The sequence below is a fragment of the Poeciliopsis prolifica genome, unplaced genomic scaffold (genome assembly GCF_027474105.1).
Source record: "Poeciliopsis prolifica strain line A6 unplaced genomic scaffold, Auburn_PproV2 SCAFFOLD007, whole genome shotgun sequence".
In the NCBI taxonomy this organism is placed as follows: domain Eukaryota; kingdom Metazoa; phylum Chordata; class Actinopteri; order Cyprinodontiformes; family Poeciliidae; genus Poeciliopsis; species Poeciliopsis prolifica.
In genome coordinates this window covers 3054450-3072958 of record NW_026562382.1, presented here as the reverse complement: position 1 = coordinate 3072958, position 18509 = coordinate 3054450, and the positions used below count along the sequence as shown (strand labels likewise).

Below are 18509 nucleotides of genomic sequence, written 5' to 3'. Positions count from 1 at the left end.
GTTTGTCTGAGTCGGTGCTTTAAACCTCTGATTCCAGCCGCGGTCAACAAGTTGTGAATCGCCCTCAAACGCTGGAATTGGTGTTTCTTTGCAATTCGTTCGAGAATAGGCGAGTCCCAAATAAAGAGGGTCATTTTCTGGATCTAGACATGTTTCAGCACCCCACACATCCTGGACATGATTTGTTCAAATGTCTACATATGTATATTTCTTATTTTATACCCCAAACTTCTGTTAAACGACATAAACAGAAGACTTTTGCATTTATTTGTCAGTCATAATATTTCTAAAATCTAAAATCTACTTTTCATGCTGCTGATCAATGATTCACATTTTCATAGAAAATGAACTTAAGAGTTTTATTAGCAGTTAGAGCTCATGACGACTGTAAATTAAGGTTGTTGACGCCGAACATGCGGACATTCGGTCGAGCCAATTCATACACGAAGCTAAACTTTTATACATTAAAACGACAAAAGAACTCGCGAAGAAGTTCAGAAATGTAAATTCTGACAAACCCCACAGCTATCCCTCAAATAATGAGTGAAAACCACCAAGCGATGGTGTGAAAAGCCCTCCTCTCCGGTATCAAAACCGTCCTGGGTGGTCGCCATCTGCCCCCTACCAGACTTTCATCTCTGCGGGACGCTCCTACTTCAGAAGTCGCCTTTGACATTTCGTTTTGAGAGCAGAACACAGTTACAGCTCACACAAAGCGAGCCAGAAATGACCACACCAGGCACACGTGTGAGATTTTAAGGCATCGGTTGCCGTTTTAATGTTTTGAGTGTAATTAATATTAACAGAGTTAAAAAACAAAACAAAAGAATCTGTGAACGACATAGGAGTATTGATTCCTATCCTAAAGGTTTATGAAGAAAGACCAAAGACTGAGTGACAAACTTCACTCCCGGTTCACAGGGGTGTCTCTCTTTTGTATAAGGCTGCACTGGTGGGGCCCTCAAACTGTAGCTTGATGGCCTGTTTGAGATTAAGGTGCGGATCTGTAGTGACCATAACATCATCTGTCAAGGCACTGCTAGGTGGGGTTGGGGAGAAACTGTAACAAACAGGTGCTAAAATGTTCTGGGGCAGGGCGTCCCAAGCTTCCACTTGAGATGGGCTCTGCAGTCTGTATGGGTAGTCCAACGAAGGAATCTCTCTGTTTTTTGCACTGATAGGGCTGTCTTTGCTTGGCATTATACCAAGAGAGGCCATGACTGAGTTCCATTTACCACCTGCAGCTCTTTCTGCTTTAATCAAGTTTGAGCTTTGTTTGTTCTTCTTGTCATGGTATTCAAGCCCAGAAGACAAACCTTTCTGAGGGGGATCACAGTTGTGTACCATAGCCGTAACGGTGCAAACAGAAGGTGGGGGAAGGCATTTTGGAAGCCTTTGGCTACTTCCATGGAGACTTCCCATGCCCGAGCTCCCCGGCGGAGGGAGGGTGGAGTGTCGGCTCCGGCTGCGCGGCAGTGAATGTTGCTGGATCTGCTGGATAAAACTGAGACTGTCGGCTGGCACTGTCTGCACAGTAGCAAGTGAGTGGCAGGTAGACGAGGTCTGGGAGCTTTGCATGGAGTGGAATCGTTCTCCAGTGGAACCGGGAGAGGACACTGAAGAGGAGGAGGTAGTGGCCATCGCTTCGACTCCATTACTCTCCAACATTCCCGACGAGATGATCTTGTTTGGTTTTGAAGGAGATACAGTACTAGAAGTAGGCAACAGGCCTAGGTATGGCTTAGCTCCATAGCTCTCCAAGAGCCGTACGATTGTAACATGCCCATGTTTTCCAGCCACTTTGGCTGGACTGCGTCCATATTTATCTATGTGGTTGGGATTTGCACCTTTTTCAAGAAGCATTTTCACAATGTTAACATGTCCTTCTTGAGCTGCGATGCTCAGAGCTGTTGCCCCTTGATGGCAAGCAAGATCTATATGTACACTATTTGCTTCCATAAGACGATGTCCTACTTTTCCATTTCCTGTCCAGGCCACAGAATGCATTGGTGGTCTCCCTTCAGTGTCTTGTGCATTGGGGTTTGCCCCGTGTTTTAATAGTAAGTCTACAATCTCCACACTGCCCTGCCAGGAAGCCACATGAAGAGCTGTGCGGCCCTCGGAGTCTCTAGATTCGAGTGGCACGCCTCCTTTTTCTATGACAAGAGTGGCCATATCAAGGCGACCTTCGAGCACCAGGAGGTAGAGCAGAGGCCGACCTTCAGCATCGCGCACATCGGTATCAGCCCCTCTCTTCATAAGCAGTTCTGCAACCTCAGTATGGCCCTCCAGAAACGCAGCACTCAATGCAGAGTGTCCATCATACGCCCTGTGATCAATCGGGGAACGTTTGTCAAGTAGTAGCTTGACAGCACTCAGGTGGCCTTCTTGGGCTGCCAGTATAAGAGGGGTGCGTCCTTCAATGTCCATCTCTCCTACTCGTGCCATGCTCCCTTGATCTGTCAAAGCAGCACATATAGCACGATGGCCTTCACAGGCAGCAGCATGCATTGGGGTCCAGCCAAGGTCATCCTTATGATTTTCATCCAACCCTCGGTCCAGTAAGGCACGGACTACTTCCAAGCTGCCCCTTGCTGCTGCCAGGCACAGTGCAGTCCTCCCTTCACAGTCAATGGCATCCACATCGGCACCCCAGAAGAGCAGCCTGGACACTGTGTTCATGTGACCCATTGCTGCCGCTGCCAACAGTGGCGTGACAGCAGCTGCGGCAGAAATGCTTCCATCAGGGCCAGCCGATTCATCTACATCTGCACCTGCTTCCAACAAAAGTTCAACCACATCTTCGTGGCCTTCATAGGCTGCAAGAAGCAGTGGCGTCATTCCGTCATTGTCTCTGTGGCCTGGATCTGCCCCACATTCAAGTAACAGACTTGCTACCTCTCCGTAACCTTTGACCGCTGCAGCAGTCGGGACACAAAGAGCAGCAACTGAAAGGGCAGTACGTCCATCTCCGTCAGCTAGGTTGACTTCTGCATTGTGGTTCAGCAATATTTCGACGGTTTCGGGATGGCCCATATAGGCAGCAGCAATAAGTGGTGTACGTCCATTGCTGTCAGCTTTATTAATTTGTGCCCCATAGTCCAGCAGGGTGAGGACAATTTCCTCATGACCACCCCATGCAGCTGCTCTGAGGGCAGTACGTCCCTCACTGTCGCATCCATTTACATCTGCCCCTGCATCCAGAAGTAAGCGGACAGCCTCACAGTGTCCTCCCCAAGCCGCAGAGCGCAGTGCCGTCCAACCTTCATTGTCAATGTGCTCCATCATTGCCACTGCAGTCTCTGCGCTCTGGCTTTTCATCCATTCTAGTAAGATAGACAGAAATTTGACATGACCCTGTCTGGAAGCCAAAGTCAAAGGAGTTTGACCATGATGATCACTTATGAGTGGATCAGACTCATGTGCTAGAAGAAATTTAGCTACATTTGCAGAACCCTCAATAGCTGCTTTCGCAAGCAAGGTCTGTCCAGAAGATTCAAGTTGGTTTACAGAGTGCCCACTATCTAGCAGTTTCTTTATTGACACCTCCATCTCCATTGTATCCAATGGATCTCCTTCCTCAACAGGAAAGCGTGTGCCGACACTGGCCCCCTTGTCGGAAATATGGGCTGGCGAAAGAAGTCCACTTTTCATTAACAGCTGAGGGACTTCCTGACTGACCAGTGGAGGAAGTTGAGCAAAGGATGTGGAGAGGGTTTCATTGCAGCTGGGAGTGAGAGGAGGCAGGCCTGTCCACAGCATCCAGAGCGCCAATAATGAGGGGTTTTCCTTATGGTGACCCGAGCAAACTAAGTGTGTGGCTAACTGACATGCACCTTCGGGGTCTAGATGGGGTCCTTGTAGAGTCAGAGACATGGCAAGCATGCTATGGCCTTCGGTCTGGTTACAGAGGTACTTCTGCGTGCAGTACTTAACATCAGTCAGCCACTCTGTAAAACTGGCATGAAAAAGTAGCTTGGTGCCCTCCGGGCCATCGATCAGGAGGGGAGACAGTGTATGAAGTTTGTTCTGGAAGTCCTGGACGTTGAGTGTGGTGTCCTGAGTCCAGGCTGCTGTAAATAGTTTCTGAGTGGTGAGTGGACGTGGAGCAGCCAAGAGCACATTGAGGAGAGGTCTGACATAGACAAACAGGCCCCGGGGGAAGAGTCTCTGGCAGAGCCAAAGGTAGAGTCCATTGAGAGTCCCAGGGATGTCTCGAATCTCTCGAAGACCCACGAGCCCAGCTGCCACGCCATCCAACACTCGCTCGAGAAAGAGGAAGCAGCCCCCGCTCTTTATGTGCAGGAGATTGAGCATGTCTGCGGTGTCGGGGGTGAGCTGACGCCGCAGCGCTGCCTCCTCATCCAGACGACAGAGGATGTATTGCTGAACATCACGGACCGTTGGCGGCTTCCGTAGATCGTCCAGGCAGAGTCTCCGGAAGCCTAAACAAAGAAATAGTTTTTTCAAAAATAATTTTATTTATTGTTTTATTGAGCTGAACCCTTTCATGCATTAATTATAATTCTTCAAGATTTTTTTTGGTGATTTTCGTAAAGCTTTAAAAAAGTTGGGTTTTCTAATATATATATATATATATATATATATATATATATATATATATATATATATATATATATATATATATATTAAAAATTGAAAAAAAAAAATCAAAAAAAATTTTTCCAAATGATTACCGGTAGTTGTATTTTTCTCCAAATACAAGGTTGTTATTTGGAAAATGCATCTCTAGTATTAATCTTAGGAGTTACTTCATGTCACAATATTGTTTTTACCTGCAAGAGTCGTCTACAGTAGTAGTAGGGTCTGGATATTCCTGAGTTGCTTTTTTTGTTTATCTGCCATATTGGATTCAACAAATATTTTTTTGCACTTACAGTACAGGATGGCCAGTAGTTTATAGTGTATTGTATGATGCAAACCTGCCTAAATCTGTGGTGGTAAAAACTTTCTCACGTCTTTGTACGTGATGGCAGGAGCAAATAATCTAGTCCTGGGTAATAAGGCGACATCCCAGTTTTCCAACATAGGGTTTAGTAGCAGAGACAACGGGAACACAGAAATTCACGTACTCGAGAACATCTTGCACACGTCTTTGTTTTGCCGGCGGATGGAGCAGACCAGCAGCAACCAGCCGGGCAGTAGATGCTGATTGTTGGCCAAGAGTTCTGCAATCGAGCCGCTCTTCTCAGCTCTTTCGCCTGGCACACACTGAACATCCAGAGCGTCCACCACTATCATCAGGGTCTGGGCTGGCGGAGGGAGGGCCAGCAGGGGTTCCAAAACTGCCCTAAAGGTATTACATGGGAGCAAGAAACACAAAAAAGAAAGAAAGGATGAATGGCTTAAAACAGCAGAAACTGTAGGCGGAGGAGAGAGAGAAAGGAACAGAAGAAATGTGAAGACGATTATTTCACACACGCACACACACACACTGGAGATTTGAACTCTAAATAGAAGCAGCGCAAATCAATATCAGAACAGCTACCTTGCCGTTGCTTCAGGCAATTTTCATTTAAGGGTGGCAAAAGTGACGTTTCTTAGCTTTCTATTTTATACATTCATAGCATCTAACAATAGCCGAGGCCTTTAAAACCACGGGCAGAAAACGAAAAACTAAACTCGACAACCCGTTAGCAGTTATTTCCATTAAAACAACACCTGCACAACAACGGCCGACAATGTTGAACACTTATCTGAGACAGCAATTTGTACAAAGAAACCTCCTTTATGCTGTGCAATAATAAGCAGGGACACCTTACAGAGCTGTAAAACATTCCAACGCTTGGCAAAAACCAAACGAGCATTGGCCTTTAAGGAGCACAGTCAACAACCACACCCTGCCTGCAGCCTGAAGTGACTCAGGTTTGTGAAACTTTGGGGTTTTTTTCCCCTCCCTCTGCTCTGGGCACGCTCACGCACATGCAGATCAATACATGGGCATCTTAAACAGGCCACTGCAGAACGGTTTCAGTCATTAACGGCTCCTCCTCTGCACGGATTTCTCAATCCATAAAACTGAATCATTTTCCGTGTTGTGGAGCTTTGGTTCATTTGCACATTTCCCTCACTTCAAAGTGACACCCCAGAGTTTTTTTTTCTTCTTTTTTTGCACTTCAGAAACAAAGGAGATTTTGTCGGGCACGGCTATAAATATCAACACGCAAAATTGCTGTTTGAAGTCAGTGCACACGGAGTGTGGAGGAGAAAACTGCTCATTCAGACGGATCCCGAGGCTAAACAGATGTAATTTTTTGGGATAAAATAATAATAGTTGCTATGTATGTGTATGCATCAGGCATGTTATATTCAAGCTGTCTCAACAAAGCAGATAGCTGCCAGATATGTGTTTCCTCCTCCTCTGGAGAAGGAGATAAACAGTAGTTTCTGGATTAGCGACCTAACGCGTAAAAGCCAATGATGCTTATTTCAAGACCTTCACCCACAGATTTACATTTAAAAAAAAAAAAAAAGCCACATTTCTGTTTCAATAAAGCAGATACATTCATCTCTTGTGTTTCTTTTTGACTGTTGCAAACATGGCTTCAAAGCCAAGCGAAGTAGTCGGTTATGAAATGACCAAATGTGACGCGGTCCGGGAGGAGGCGATCGGTAATTAAGCGAGGACACGAGCTCGGTTTAGACAGGTCACAAAGAGGCTAAGCTCAAGCATTTATTTGACCACAAATACAGGGTGTGTGCTTGTGTCTGTGCGCTGTGATTATTGTTAATGTCTGTGTTTATAAAGGTCTATGAAGGTCCACTAGTTATCAGGGAGATTAGATACATTCATTGTAAGAGGTCATCAACTCAAGAGAGAATAAGTAAGTAACAATTGACAGATTTATTTATTTTTTCTCTCAGGATGACTTCAACCCTAACCCTGAGATGTGCTCATTTCAACAGAATTAGTCACTGTTGACTTTCACTTAGCAGATCAACAGGTTTCTCACGGCTTTGGCGTCTGATGTAAACTTGCTTCTCCGAGAAAAACTTTCAGTCACGTCGCTTAGTTAAAGATGCACCAATCGCAACTTTGTGTCCGAATCTCAAAGCTGATTATTCCACAACTTTGACCTGCTGTCAATCACACCGGACTCTGATGTCTCTTTAAGAGATCTGCAATAAGTTTGTGGTTATCTTTGTTTAATGTAAGTTGTAAAATAAATTACCCTTGACAACCAAGTTCCCAGCACCTAAGATGCCAACTTCGTTGTTTTTTTTGTATGTTTTTTTTTTAATTTGCCCGGCAACAACCATGTTTGTTAGCCTGAAAAAACTCAAGTTTATTTTTGATTCCCAAGTCCTCTGTTTTTTATTTTTATATCTGCTGCAAAATGTTGTATGAAAAGTGGATGTAGCCACCTACGTTTGCTCATGTTTTTCTTTTAGTTGAGACGTTCAATGTTTTGACAATTATTCCCTCTGGTTTAGGATGCTGTGCAGCTGGAAGGAGTTTTTGCTCTTGCTTTACTTTTCGACAGTCGTTACGAAGCATAACCGGGGGCAACGAGAGGAGTCGAAGAGAAGGATTCGTGGGTGCAGAGCAGGGACAAAGTTCAAACCGTCTCTGCTTCTGACCGTAATGGCCGAGGATCAACTCCAACTGCAACCACAGATACGGCCAGGCAGAGACTTAAAGGGGAGCAGCAAAAGCAAATGAGGTGGATTAGCAGCGTTTGCTGACAACTGGCGGCGTCATCCGGAGCATGTTACTGAGGAATATTAGGACGTCGACAGTCTTCAGTCAGAGGCCTCCTCAGATGTGTTGCAATACTGACTGCTACCGGATATCCTTCCTGCCAACAGCACCATCGTCCACACTGACTATTTGAAGATATTTAGTAATGGCAACATTTAATTTCTCTTTTTTCTATGTGAATTAAAATTGAATTAAAGTGCCTTTTTTCCCCTTCATTGTTTTTTTTTTACACTGATTGAGTCGAAAAGTTAGAAGAACTTTGTAACACAGTACGCACGTGTTTCAAATACATTACTGGTACATTATTTACTATTTATCAGCTTGAATTTCTAGTCATTCTATAATAGGGCTACAGTTTGGCTTCAAGCAGCTCATCAAATGCTGCTTATCAGCGGTCTCAGAACTAATTTCTTTGATTGACGACGGAGGCATTTCAACACGCAGTCTTGACGTTTGACTCATCTGCGTATCTTTAACAGCCCTGACGTTTTATCATCGGCCATATCCTGCAATTAAAAGTAGATTTTTAAACCCCGTCAACCCACATCTAAGTTCCGACGAGCTTATCAAGCCACAGTGCTCTTTAGTCATCTGAATAAAGCAGCACTCCCCGACTGAGTGCGCGCACACACGCACACACACACACACACACACACACACACACACACACACACACACACACACACTCAGACAGGAAGTGCAATTAACCTTTTATGTTTTCCCACCTCATTCGGGTTAGATGGTGCTGGACGCACATCCGCGGGTGACCTTTGAAGCTGCGATATAATGGGCCTTATTGAAGGGGCGCGTGTCACTGTGACACCTGCAGTAATTAGAGGGCAGAGTCGGTGACAAATACACTCGCGGAGGCAGGATGTAAATCACTTCATGCGCATTCGGACCCCTAATAAACCGCATTCCTGAGCTGCAGCCATTGTTTCTTTTTAAGCTATAATTTAGATGAGATCAAAACGGGTGACTGGGCTGGAACCGCGGGCGAGACCACCAACACGAGAAAATGACTGTTATTCGCAAATTGCTGCTGAGTGCCACCTACTTCACGAACGGATTTGAAACATTTCTGAATTTCTGAGCTCACTTGAAACTATTTTCATGAACTTTCTGAGCACTGAGCTCAGAAAGTTCAGGGGTATTTTTGGTTTTGTTTTTTTTTTCCCTGTAAGGCATGAACTATTAACTGGAGCACATGAATTAAGGAGGTTTTTTACAAGATCGGCGCTGCTGTAATTTCAAGTGGAAAAGTAAAGTGGGTCAGAGATTGAATTACATATGAGATTTTAGCATTCATCACGTTACTTTTTTGGGAATTTACATATTTAAAAGTGACAGAGATGCAAAATAAACTGAAATAAAGCAGAGATCCTCTGCAGTCGCCCTCTGTAGGTGAAAACATGACAATCTTTGTAGATGAAATATGCAATTTTTGAAGTAATTGTGAATTTTTACGCATCTCAAACAACAACAACATTTAGGTAAATAGGAAAATACAACAAACGACACTGGGGTAGAGGTTCACCCTCCACCAGCAAGACATACAACACAACAGGTTGAGAATGAAAGCATTTTGGAGTCTTAGAACGGCATAGTCAAAGCCCAAACCTATATCCAGAGATTGGAAAAATTTTTTGAATACTTTTTGAAGGCCCTGATTCATTTTTTTTTCTCCAAAGCCAGGAAGAAACAGAAGGGCAGGAAACATTAAAAGTATCCATTGCAGTTTAATGAGTCAACTACCTGTTGGTCTATGCGGCTTAAATAATATGTTGATGCCTTTAAGTGGGGGTTTGAAACGGTCGACAGTAACAGCCGACATCCTGCTGCTCCTGGTGGTGCTGATTTGGTTTCACACACCGAGACGAACTCATTGAACCCGAGGTCTGCACAGTTTAACGCAGCGGGAGCGGCACCACAACAAGCAGCCCGAGCCGCGTTAACGACCCGCTGGGCTCAGAGAGCCGCCCCCGCTGCACGTATGCTGCGTTTTGCTACCTTGCACACACACATGCACGCGCGCGCATCCATCCCATCCGTTTATCGATGGCTGTCCTCAAAAACGGCGCAGGCTTTTGTTTTTTACTCTTTGGGCTCCAAACGGAAAGCAGCGGCTGGCTGCGAGCCAGTCCGTGGGGAATGTGGAATCTAGTTCAGCACTTCACACCAGAGGAGAGCAAACATCAGCAAGAGCTTGAAAGGCCTCGGACTCGGCGCAGAACAAACACACCGGGGAGAGGGCTGAAACGTCCCGGAGAGGAGGGTGACCTCGCTGACTGGTGCCGAGACGGTCACTGGGGCAGGGGAGGCATTTTTCACGTCTTTGTTCTATTTTACCCCAGACCCGCTCTGTCTCCTCTCTCTGGAAGGATGTTGTGTCGTAAATAACACTGTAGCATTCATTCACACTGGAGAGGACATTGTGGTGCTCCGTGAATGGGCCGCATTATGGGAAGTGAAATAAATACATGTCGAGGAAAGAATGGCTATCGCGCTCCTATTTTTTCCCCCGGCGACTGTCCTGGCTTCGACTGGCGGTCAAAAGATTTCACATTTACATGCAGCGAGAACACCGGCAGCTAAAACACTGAGCGATTCAGCTCTGTTTCTTAACATAAAGGATGCTGTTTAGCTACAGTGCGAGCGGAAGCCGTTGTTGTTTGTTCCACAAAAAAAGGAGGAAATGGAGCCCTTTTGCAGGAGCTGATTTATTAAAGTAGACCCTGGAGGTGTAGGGTGAACCTATGAACCAATCAGAACAGGGTGTGTGTTGATTCTGACTTTAAATAGTTACTTTCCTGTTATTTTTGCTTGATGAGTGCTTTAAGAGGAAGATGTGGGGTTTGTCCCATAATGCTGCCACCACCATGTTTTACACGAGCAATGGTGGGTAAAAGGAGATACTTTTTATACCCTTTGCATGTAGCCTAAAAAGTTCAACCGTGACCTTCCTCCACATGTTTGCAATTATGGACGTTAAACTGACAGATTTTTTTATTTCTCTATCAGACAGTTATGGCTGAACACCTTTCAGATGTTCCTCTCTCTGCATTTGTTTCACTCAGGAAGACCCTGAGGGATGCACTGCCTCCAATCTGTATTGTCCTTGCAAATAACAATCAGGTCCTCTGTAAATAAACAGCCGATGCTAACACGAAGACAGTTTCTAGGTTCATGTTCGACCTCTGGAGATGTTTGGAGATGTCCACTTTGGCATTCTTAGCCTCTCTAGGACTAGCCGTTAGCTGTAGCCTCCAGGACCATCTAATCAGAATATACAGTAAGAGGATGCTAAGAGGCTTAGCTACTGCTAGCAAAACAAGAACTTGAAAAACCCTTAACTCTCACTGTTAGCCTCCTATAAAAGAAAACAGAATTTAATAATGATAAACTTTTTTTTTTGAAACACAAGGAAATAAGACAGGATAAAAAACCTGAGATAGCATAATTAAATACAAAGATTAGAAATCATCACATTACAGTGTATTAAAAGCCATATTGAGCTTATATGCCTTCAGTTCTCATTTGAAGAGGCTTGCCATTTGGTAGAATTCAGCTCGGGGATTTTTGTTCAGCCTTTTAAATAGTTTTTGGAAAGTTAAAAACTCAAACTAGTTCTGAATATCTGCCAAGTGCCGAGAGTTGAAGTTGCCCTGGAAAAAGCGGAACAAATTCTTACTGCAGCCATAAAATAAAATTTAATCCAGGTGACCTAAATATAAAGCCGGTCGTAACAGGGTTAAGGTTACGGTGGTAGTCAACGGGGTCATACGCTCCAGATCAAATCGCCAAAGTCGCAAAAAGACTGTCAACAAGCTTAAAGGAGAGGAAAGGGGGTGTTGTGAAGTTTTTAGTAAAAACATTGGATCGTTTGAACAGATTTACACTGCAAAAACCAAAAGGTGCAGAACAGGTTTTCGGTTTTTCCCCCAGGTTGCTTTTCACATTATGCTTGAATCTGATAAGCCGTTTCTCGTGAGGACACATGTTGGCTCTCCTCCTTAGCTCCGTTAAAATAAGGGCGATAGCACATAATTTATGCTGCGTCGGGCTGGAAATGAGCCACGCGCATGCCGCTGCACGCCGCAGCTCCCGTTTCAGGATGGCAGAAGCACCTTCCAGCGACTGGCACGTCTCTTTTATTGGACAGGCGCTTTAGACGGGAAATCTCACGCAGGCTCGGGTTCACAAAAGTGCAGAATGCTGTAAATCCTTCAAGTGACACAAAAGAATGATCATTAATTCATTAACAGCTAAGAAGTACCAACCTCTTGAAGGTGTTCTCCGGGTCCTTTTGACAGTTGAGGGGCTCCAGAGCAGAAGACGCGGCCGGTTCCCTGAGGGTCTCCTCATAGCCAGGAGGGAGAAGTGGGGAGGCCCTCAGCTGCTCCACCAGGCCCAGGACGAACCTCCACAGCACCGTGCTCCTCTGGTCCTCCCTGTGGCAGAAGTGGGACGCCAGGCAGCGCCGTGCCAGCCCCGCAGCCAGGCCCGAGTCCGAGGTGGGCCACACCACCTCAGTGCACAGGGCGGTCTTGCCGGCACCAGGACCCCCCGTCACGAGGAGCCCCGCCGCCTGGCCGGACGCGGGACGGGCGTCCAGGCAGCGCCTCAGCTTGTCCAGGGCCCATTCCCGGCAGTAGAAGCGCCGGCCCCGGAGCAAGCTGGCGCCGCATCCGTACACTGAGCCGCTCATTTGCTCCAGGGGCTCTGACGTCCAGGAGACGAGTCGGTGCTCTCAACTTCACGTCCCATGCTGCTTCAAACGGTCTGAGTCCGACTCTTAGGAAAGGTTCCTGTTGATGTGGTCTGGTGGTGCTCCAGGTGAGTTCGACAGCTGGATCTCCTTGATTCGTCGCAAGGATAAAACAAAGAAAACAAAGCAATACTTTTAAGTGAGCTTCAGTTGTGACTCGTCGTCCTCTTCATTCATGCTGATGTTCCGGTTCCATCTGAAGCGTTGCGGCTGCCGGTCTCCGCCATGCGCCTCCAGCAGATCGAGGAGCTGCTCAGGCAGAAATCAGAAGCAGAAAGCCAGGATGAGTCAATGAAAAAACATTTTTCACATATTTCATTGCACTTCATCTCACCCAGCCTTGCCGTCTTCCGTTTTACAAATTTTTTCTCTCCCCTTCCAGTTATCGCCCGTTTTAGGACATTGAACCTTCCTGTCAGCTTCGGCGTGAAACTGCCTTTTGCTTTCTCTCTCTCACCCTTCCTCTCCTGCCTTCTCTCTCCCTCTGCCTCTCATGCTCTCCGGTTTTTCTTGTTTTCTTTTTTTTCCTGTCTCCACCCTCTCGTGGTGTGTCTCGGCATGTTCAGAGACACAGAGATCGTTCAGCAAGGAGGAGAGGGAGGACTCGTGTGGGAGCGAGTTTTCTCCTCTCGCTGACAGAAGGGAGGAGTCACCTGGGGTCAAGGTTCAGCCACAGGACAATAACACACCACATTACACGTTTAGCTGCCGTGCTTTTCCTAAAAATTCAAATTAGGTTCTAACCTTTTAGGTTAGTGAGTTGAGTCTTGATGCTGAGTTTGCTTTGTGCAAATCTTAGTAATTTATCTGCGACGACAAATATGTTTGCATCGACGCTCAAGAAAACCTGAGAAGGACATTTAATTGGTGTAGGAATATGCACACACTGCCACAGTACACCATCACAGTTACTGCATATTTTTAAAGCTGAGAATATTCTCAGGGTCAGATGCTGATTTTATCTGAGTAGTTTTTTGTTTGTTTGTGAGCCAACATGCAAAATGGCGAGTGTAGAGGAAAATCAGGTGCATCACCACGCCCACAGTGAAATGAAGTCGTGGTAGACTTATCGTTTATCGTGATATTTTGTGGAAGCATTGTGATCACGATGACAATCATGATTTTAAGAAAATATATCTATGGTTTTTTCAGGTGCCTGCATGGCGGAGCGTTCATACAAACACAAAGACGGTCCTTGAAAAACATTTCTCCCTTAAAGCAGGATTCTACTAAAAGTAGGGTGATTTATGAAACTGCACAAAGTAACGGCATTCAGTCATATCTTCAGATGTGCAGATTTCTCCCCCCCCCCCATGCTCTAGTAAAACAGTGAAGAAAATGTTAAAAATAACATTTACGATAAAACTGTTGATTGAGGCAGATCTTCACCATGTGCCTATTGTGCGTAGCAATAGTGCGCTAACAATAAGTTTGGGAGCTACAGCCCTTAGAGTACAAATCTATTAAAACTACAATTTTAGATGATTATATTGAAAAATTAAAGAGTACAGGGTTTAGCCCGGTGTATTACAAGCCTGGCGGGCCACCAGGCTTTACTTGTACCTCCACCAGGCTGAGCTCTGCCTTTTTTTTTACCGTTTTTAAAATGTTTGCATTTTTAATAACACATAATTACCAAGTGATATTTTCACTTTTCACTAAACATTTTTTAACTGTAAAACACAACAGGCCGTTGGATGAATGACTAACCACCGGACTTATCTGGCAACTTGCATCTATGTCTTTAGTTAAAATATTTTACCCTGCAAGGTAACATATGCTGCAATTTGAAAATTACATACTGCTGTAATTATATTGCATAGTAAAATCCAGCCAGAATGACTAGACGTTAAAGAATGCAGTTAAAGAATGTTTTAGGTTCCTGCGACAGCATTAACACACCGCACCTCATTTTTCATCAGCGACTAACCAAACATCAGCAGAACTGAGATAAATCTGACAGATTACAGGCAAGATTTCTCACTAGACAGAGCAATACAGGCAACCCCCCCCCCCAAAAAAAAAAACCCTCACACTGCTGTGCATATGAGGCACAAATTGACAGGCAAGCGTCAAGTTGATTGAAAAGTGCAAAGTTAATAACAGCAGTTTCTAAAACCAAGCACATCGTGTTAGAGGAAGCTGATACACGCTTGTTGGACACGTCTGCTGTCAGCCTGCAGAGAAAACTCCTGACAATATTCTCCAGGAAAAGAGAAATGTGTTCTGCTAGCAGGGAAGCCTGATGACAGTACTGAGGGAAACTGGCACCGGTCTCTGAGAACGTCTGCATTCTTGTCATTACTGGCGGTAAAGCATTGTAAACCTGGCGAGCAACCGCTATGAAAACAAGCCAAAGTTTTCACTGACATGCTGTCAATGCGAAAGTTAAATATAGTCAAATTTTCTGCCTGACATTCAATTGGGACTTGAATGTTTGCGTATGAAGTGACTGACAGCGAGGCCTTTGTTAACATCTCCTATGTAAGTTGTTTTTATGTTTGCACATTATTAAAATAAAAATCTATATCTATATAAAATCTCTACTTAGTGTCAGTAGATGATATTTTTAAGCTCAACAACAGTTTGTAACATGAAACTATCTTTGCTTTGATGTTGCCAGACAGCTGCTGATTAGTGCAGATGGTAAAGAAGCAGGAACTCTGGCCATCTGCCTGGAAACTGAACCTCCTTACGGCGGAAACCTCGTCTCTCAACCACGACAATTACTTCTGTGTACATTAATTGCATTGCTGGGCAACCAGCACAGACAATGTGACCTATAATTAAGCATTTCTTAACAACCCCAAACGCCCACATGAGCCATAAAGTGTAACTTCTCGAGTTTTTGTCAGAAAAGCTTAATGACAACAGATGGGAATTTTGCTTGGTTGCGACTTTGCAAACAGCGGGGATGAAGTTTAACCAGGGATGAGCCAGTCATGTTTTTATATAATAATAAACTCACATTTGCTGCGACAGATGATGTTTCGATACAGTGCAGTTTGCTGAAATGCTAGGCTAATGCTAACATGCGGCCTCTGTTTTGATATGACTCTTTGACCATTTAGCTTGTACCTAATTCTAGCTTGTTTCAGTCAATTGTATACAAACAAACTCAAATAGTTGAAAAGTTGTTTTTCTTTGCATCCTCTTGCTGACTGAGCAACAAATTGGTCTATACACAACATATCCGTACATTTAAGGAACGAAGCGATAGAATTTAGCGAATCACAATGCTAATGTGAGCCACGTATCACTGAAGAAATGCTGTTTCCTGTTACAGGTGATAATCAGAAATGACTTGATTTTCTCCCAGGTACAGATACTGCAGTTTTGCTTAGCCTTAGCTGTGAAGGCATTTCAGATTGCTCGAACGTAGTTCTTAAAATGTAGACTTTACGAGGAGAAATCTTTCCTTGAAAACTAATTCTCACCTGCAACCGTGTCGCTTTGATCGTAAAAAATATAATAATTGATGTTTAGAAACAGCCATTAGAGAGAGGAATGTGGTTTGGTTGTGTTACATCGACCTGTCAAACAGGAAGTGTATTCAAAAGCAATTTGTGTGAAAGTCAAACACGGCCAGAAGTTGAAGCACTTTTGACAAAACTATTATCTGAATTCAGAATGCATTTGCTTTCTTTCACGTTTCAAATTAAGCTGTTTATCATTATCTCTTAACTCACTAAATACCCTGTTTCCACCTGCAAAAGATTTTTTTTTAAGTGAGAATCTATGAATATGCTGGCAGTGACAATCTCTACCTGAATTTCACAGATATGTTGCAGTGAGAAACAACTTACTAAAAAAATAATACTGAGGGATAACGCTGCAATAATGACAAGAAAAGGGATTTTTACTTCTTTGAGTTTGTTGCTGTTTTGTCAGCCAAACAGCTTCCACGATTCAACGCCGAACTACAAAGTCGGTCGGCTTCGTCGGTGTAGAGTTATAACATGGACGCTGCTCGGTTGTAGCAACAAACTCAGCTTCTTGTGAAGGTGCAGAAATGTAATAAATAACATTTGCATGCCACAATTATGACATCTGTCTAATACAGTTTATGGAACTATCATAAACTTCCCACAACCTCCCTTCAAAAAAGCACTAAACTATCCCTTAAAACAAACACCTTGATGAGCCAATCATGACAAGTGAGCAGAGAATAGGCTTGACACAATAAATAGTAATAAAAACCAGAGAAGTGGGGGGGGGGGGGTCTAGTGTTTCATCTTGGGCCCCCAGTGACTCAGGCCGCCTCTGGCTCAGACATCAAACCAGAATCAGTGAATGGTCGGACAGGAAGTCAGCCAGTTTCAAAGTTACACCCAGCTGAAGCTCAATGGTCAACATCTGCTTTCAACAAACAAAATGTCAAATGACATCTTTAGTGTATGATGCTTCACGGTTTTGCTGGGTTATTAAACTGAAGCAATGAAACTCAGCAACAACTCCTGGCCTGATGTTACAGCAAAACCACAAAACATGATGGAAATTAATTCCGTATTTTGCAGCAAACTACTACTGTAACTATCAAAAAATTCCCACTGCGCGTTTATGGAGAGTTGAATTACAATGTCCAGTCTGTGTATGAAGGTCCATCACCAACCAGCTTTTCTTCCTCTTCTGTTTTTATTAACCAGTATTGTTTTCTCCGACCCGCTCGCCTGCAGCGTTTCTGGCATCTTGTCCTTCAGAACCGAACAGCAGGCGGTGTGAATCCACAGGTAACCCGCAGGTCTGTCTGCCTCCTCTGCAGCACTCACACTCGCCACGCGCGCGCGCGCACACGCCGGCGGTGAAACTACAACCGCAGCAGCTCGTGGGAACCTACGTGTGAAGCTCGCGCGCCGCCGCCGCCGGTCGACGCCGTCGTAAACGAAAACAACGAACAGCACGACTAGATGTCTGTTTCTGGCAGGACTCCGACGCGCGTTCACGTTTTATTCCCAGCAGAAAATGACACATTTGAGCATTTTAATCTTTTTTTTTTTCATTCTTATTGTTTGTTTGCTCTTACCTGACGCACGCGCTCTGTCCACCTACGTCTCCGTCAGGACAAACACACCCAGAGCTTCTCACCGGATGTGTCCTCTTTCACTGGCATCACAGTGAAGGTGAATCCGTCTCTGTCGCTTTTTTTCCCCACCCCCTCCAAGAATTAGGATTTTTTTTTTTTTTTTTTTTGCTGACTGTCTCTCTCTGCTTCCTTTCTGACTCCTGATGGTGTTTGGTATGAAACAAAGGACAGTCTGTGTGTGCAGGACTGAATTCAACTGGACTGCAAAAAGTCTGCGAGCGCTACACTATACGGAAACAACCTCAAAAAAAAAAAAAAAAAAAGGAAAAGGAAAAGAAAAGAGACTTTGCTGTGAAACAAACTTATGCATTTTTTTTCAATAGTTATTTTAGGTGAATTGTCAAACAAAAGGGAGCAAAAAATTGAATGACTGTAAAGTCCAGTCATGGGAGGAAATACTTGTTGACCTGATTGTTTAATCGTCTCTATGTAAGCAGAAGATTGTCAGGTGTCTGTTAGCACAATGTCGTCAGCAGCTGACTTTAGAAAAGCAATTGTTTTCATTCATCAATCTGGGAAAGATTATGAACCCATTTCCAAAGTAGCTAAAGTTCACCATGCAAATAGGGAAAGTTTTTTGTTTCGTTTTGTTTGCTTTGGCTGGAGATGCACCAATGAGTCACCAGGTTGCAGTTTGGCCTATTTTTCCTTTATTGGCTCCGATAGCCAAGCAAAAAAGCTGCCATTTGATTTTATTGGTCTAAAAAACATCATTAAACCACTTTTTATGCAACTTACCAAGCTATTTGATGGGGATAATTCTCTAGTTTCTTCACTCTTGTGTGGATTTCAAAACTGCTATGTCTATGAAGCACCAGTACTTTCATGAGTGCTGATGCTTAACTTCGAAAATCGGAAAATACATCAAACAAGATTGGAAACGGGGTCTTGGGTAGGAAAAGCCTTATTGGTGCACCTCTCATTTTTCAGAAATG

At 44.3% G+C, this 18509-nt stretch overlaps 1 protein-coding gene across 2 annotated transcripts; it reads right to left on the bottom strand.

The window, feature by feature from the left end:
• Positions 1–748: 748 nt before the first annotated feature.
• On the bottom strand, positions 749–17620 carry ankrd50l (ankyrin repeat domain 50-like). 2 transcript variants are annotated; one of them, XM_055031762.1, is made up of 4 exons: positions 17515–17620; positions 12004–12740; positions 5094–5311; positions 749–4445 (listed from the first exon to the last, which is right to left on the bottom strand). In XM_055031762.1, exons 2-4 carry the CDS (start codon positions 12429–12431, stop codon positions 916–918), a joined length of 4176 nt encoding a protein of 1391 aa, XP_054887737.1. In that variant the 5' UTR covers positions 12432–12740; positions 17515–17620; the 3' UTR covers positions 749–915. The 2 variants fall into 2 exon arrangements, with proteins under 2 accessions (XP_054887737.1, XP_054887736.1); XM_055031761.1 differs by lacking the exon at positions 17515–17620 and adding an exon at positions 12826–13096.
• Between the last annotated feature and the right edge of the window lie 889 nt (positions 17621–18509).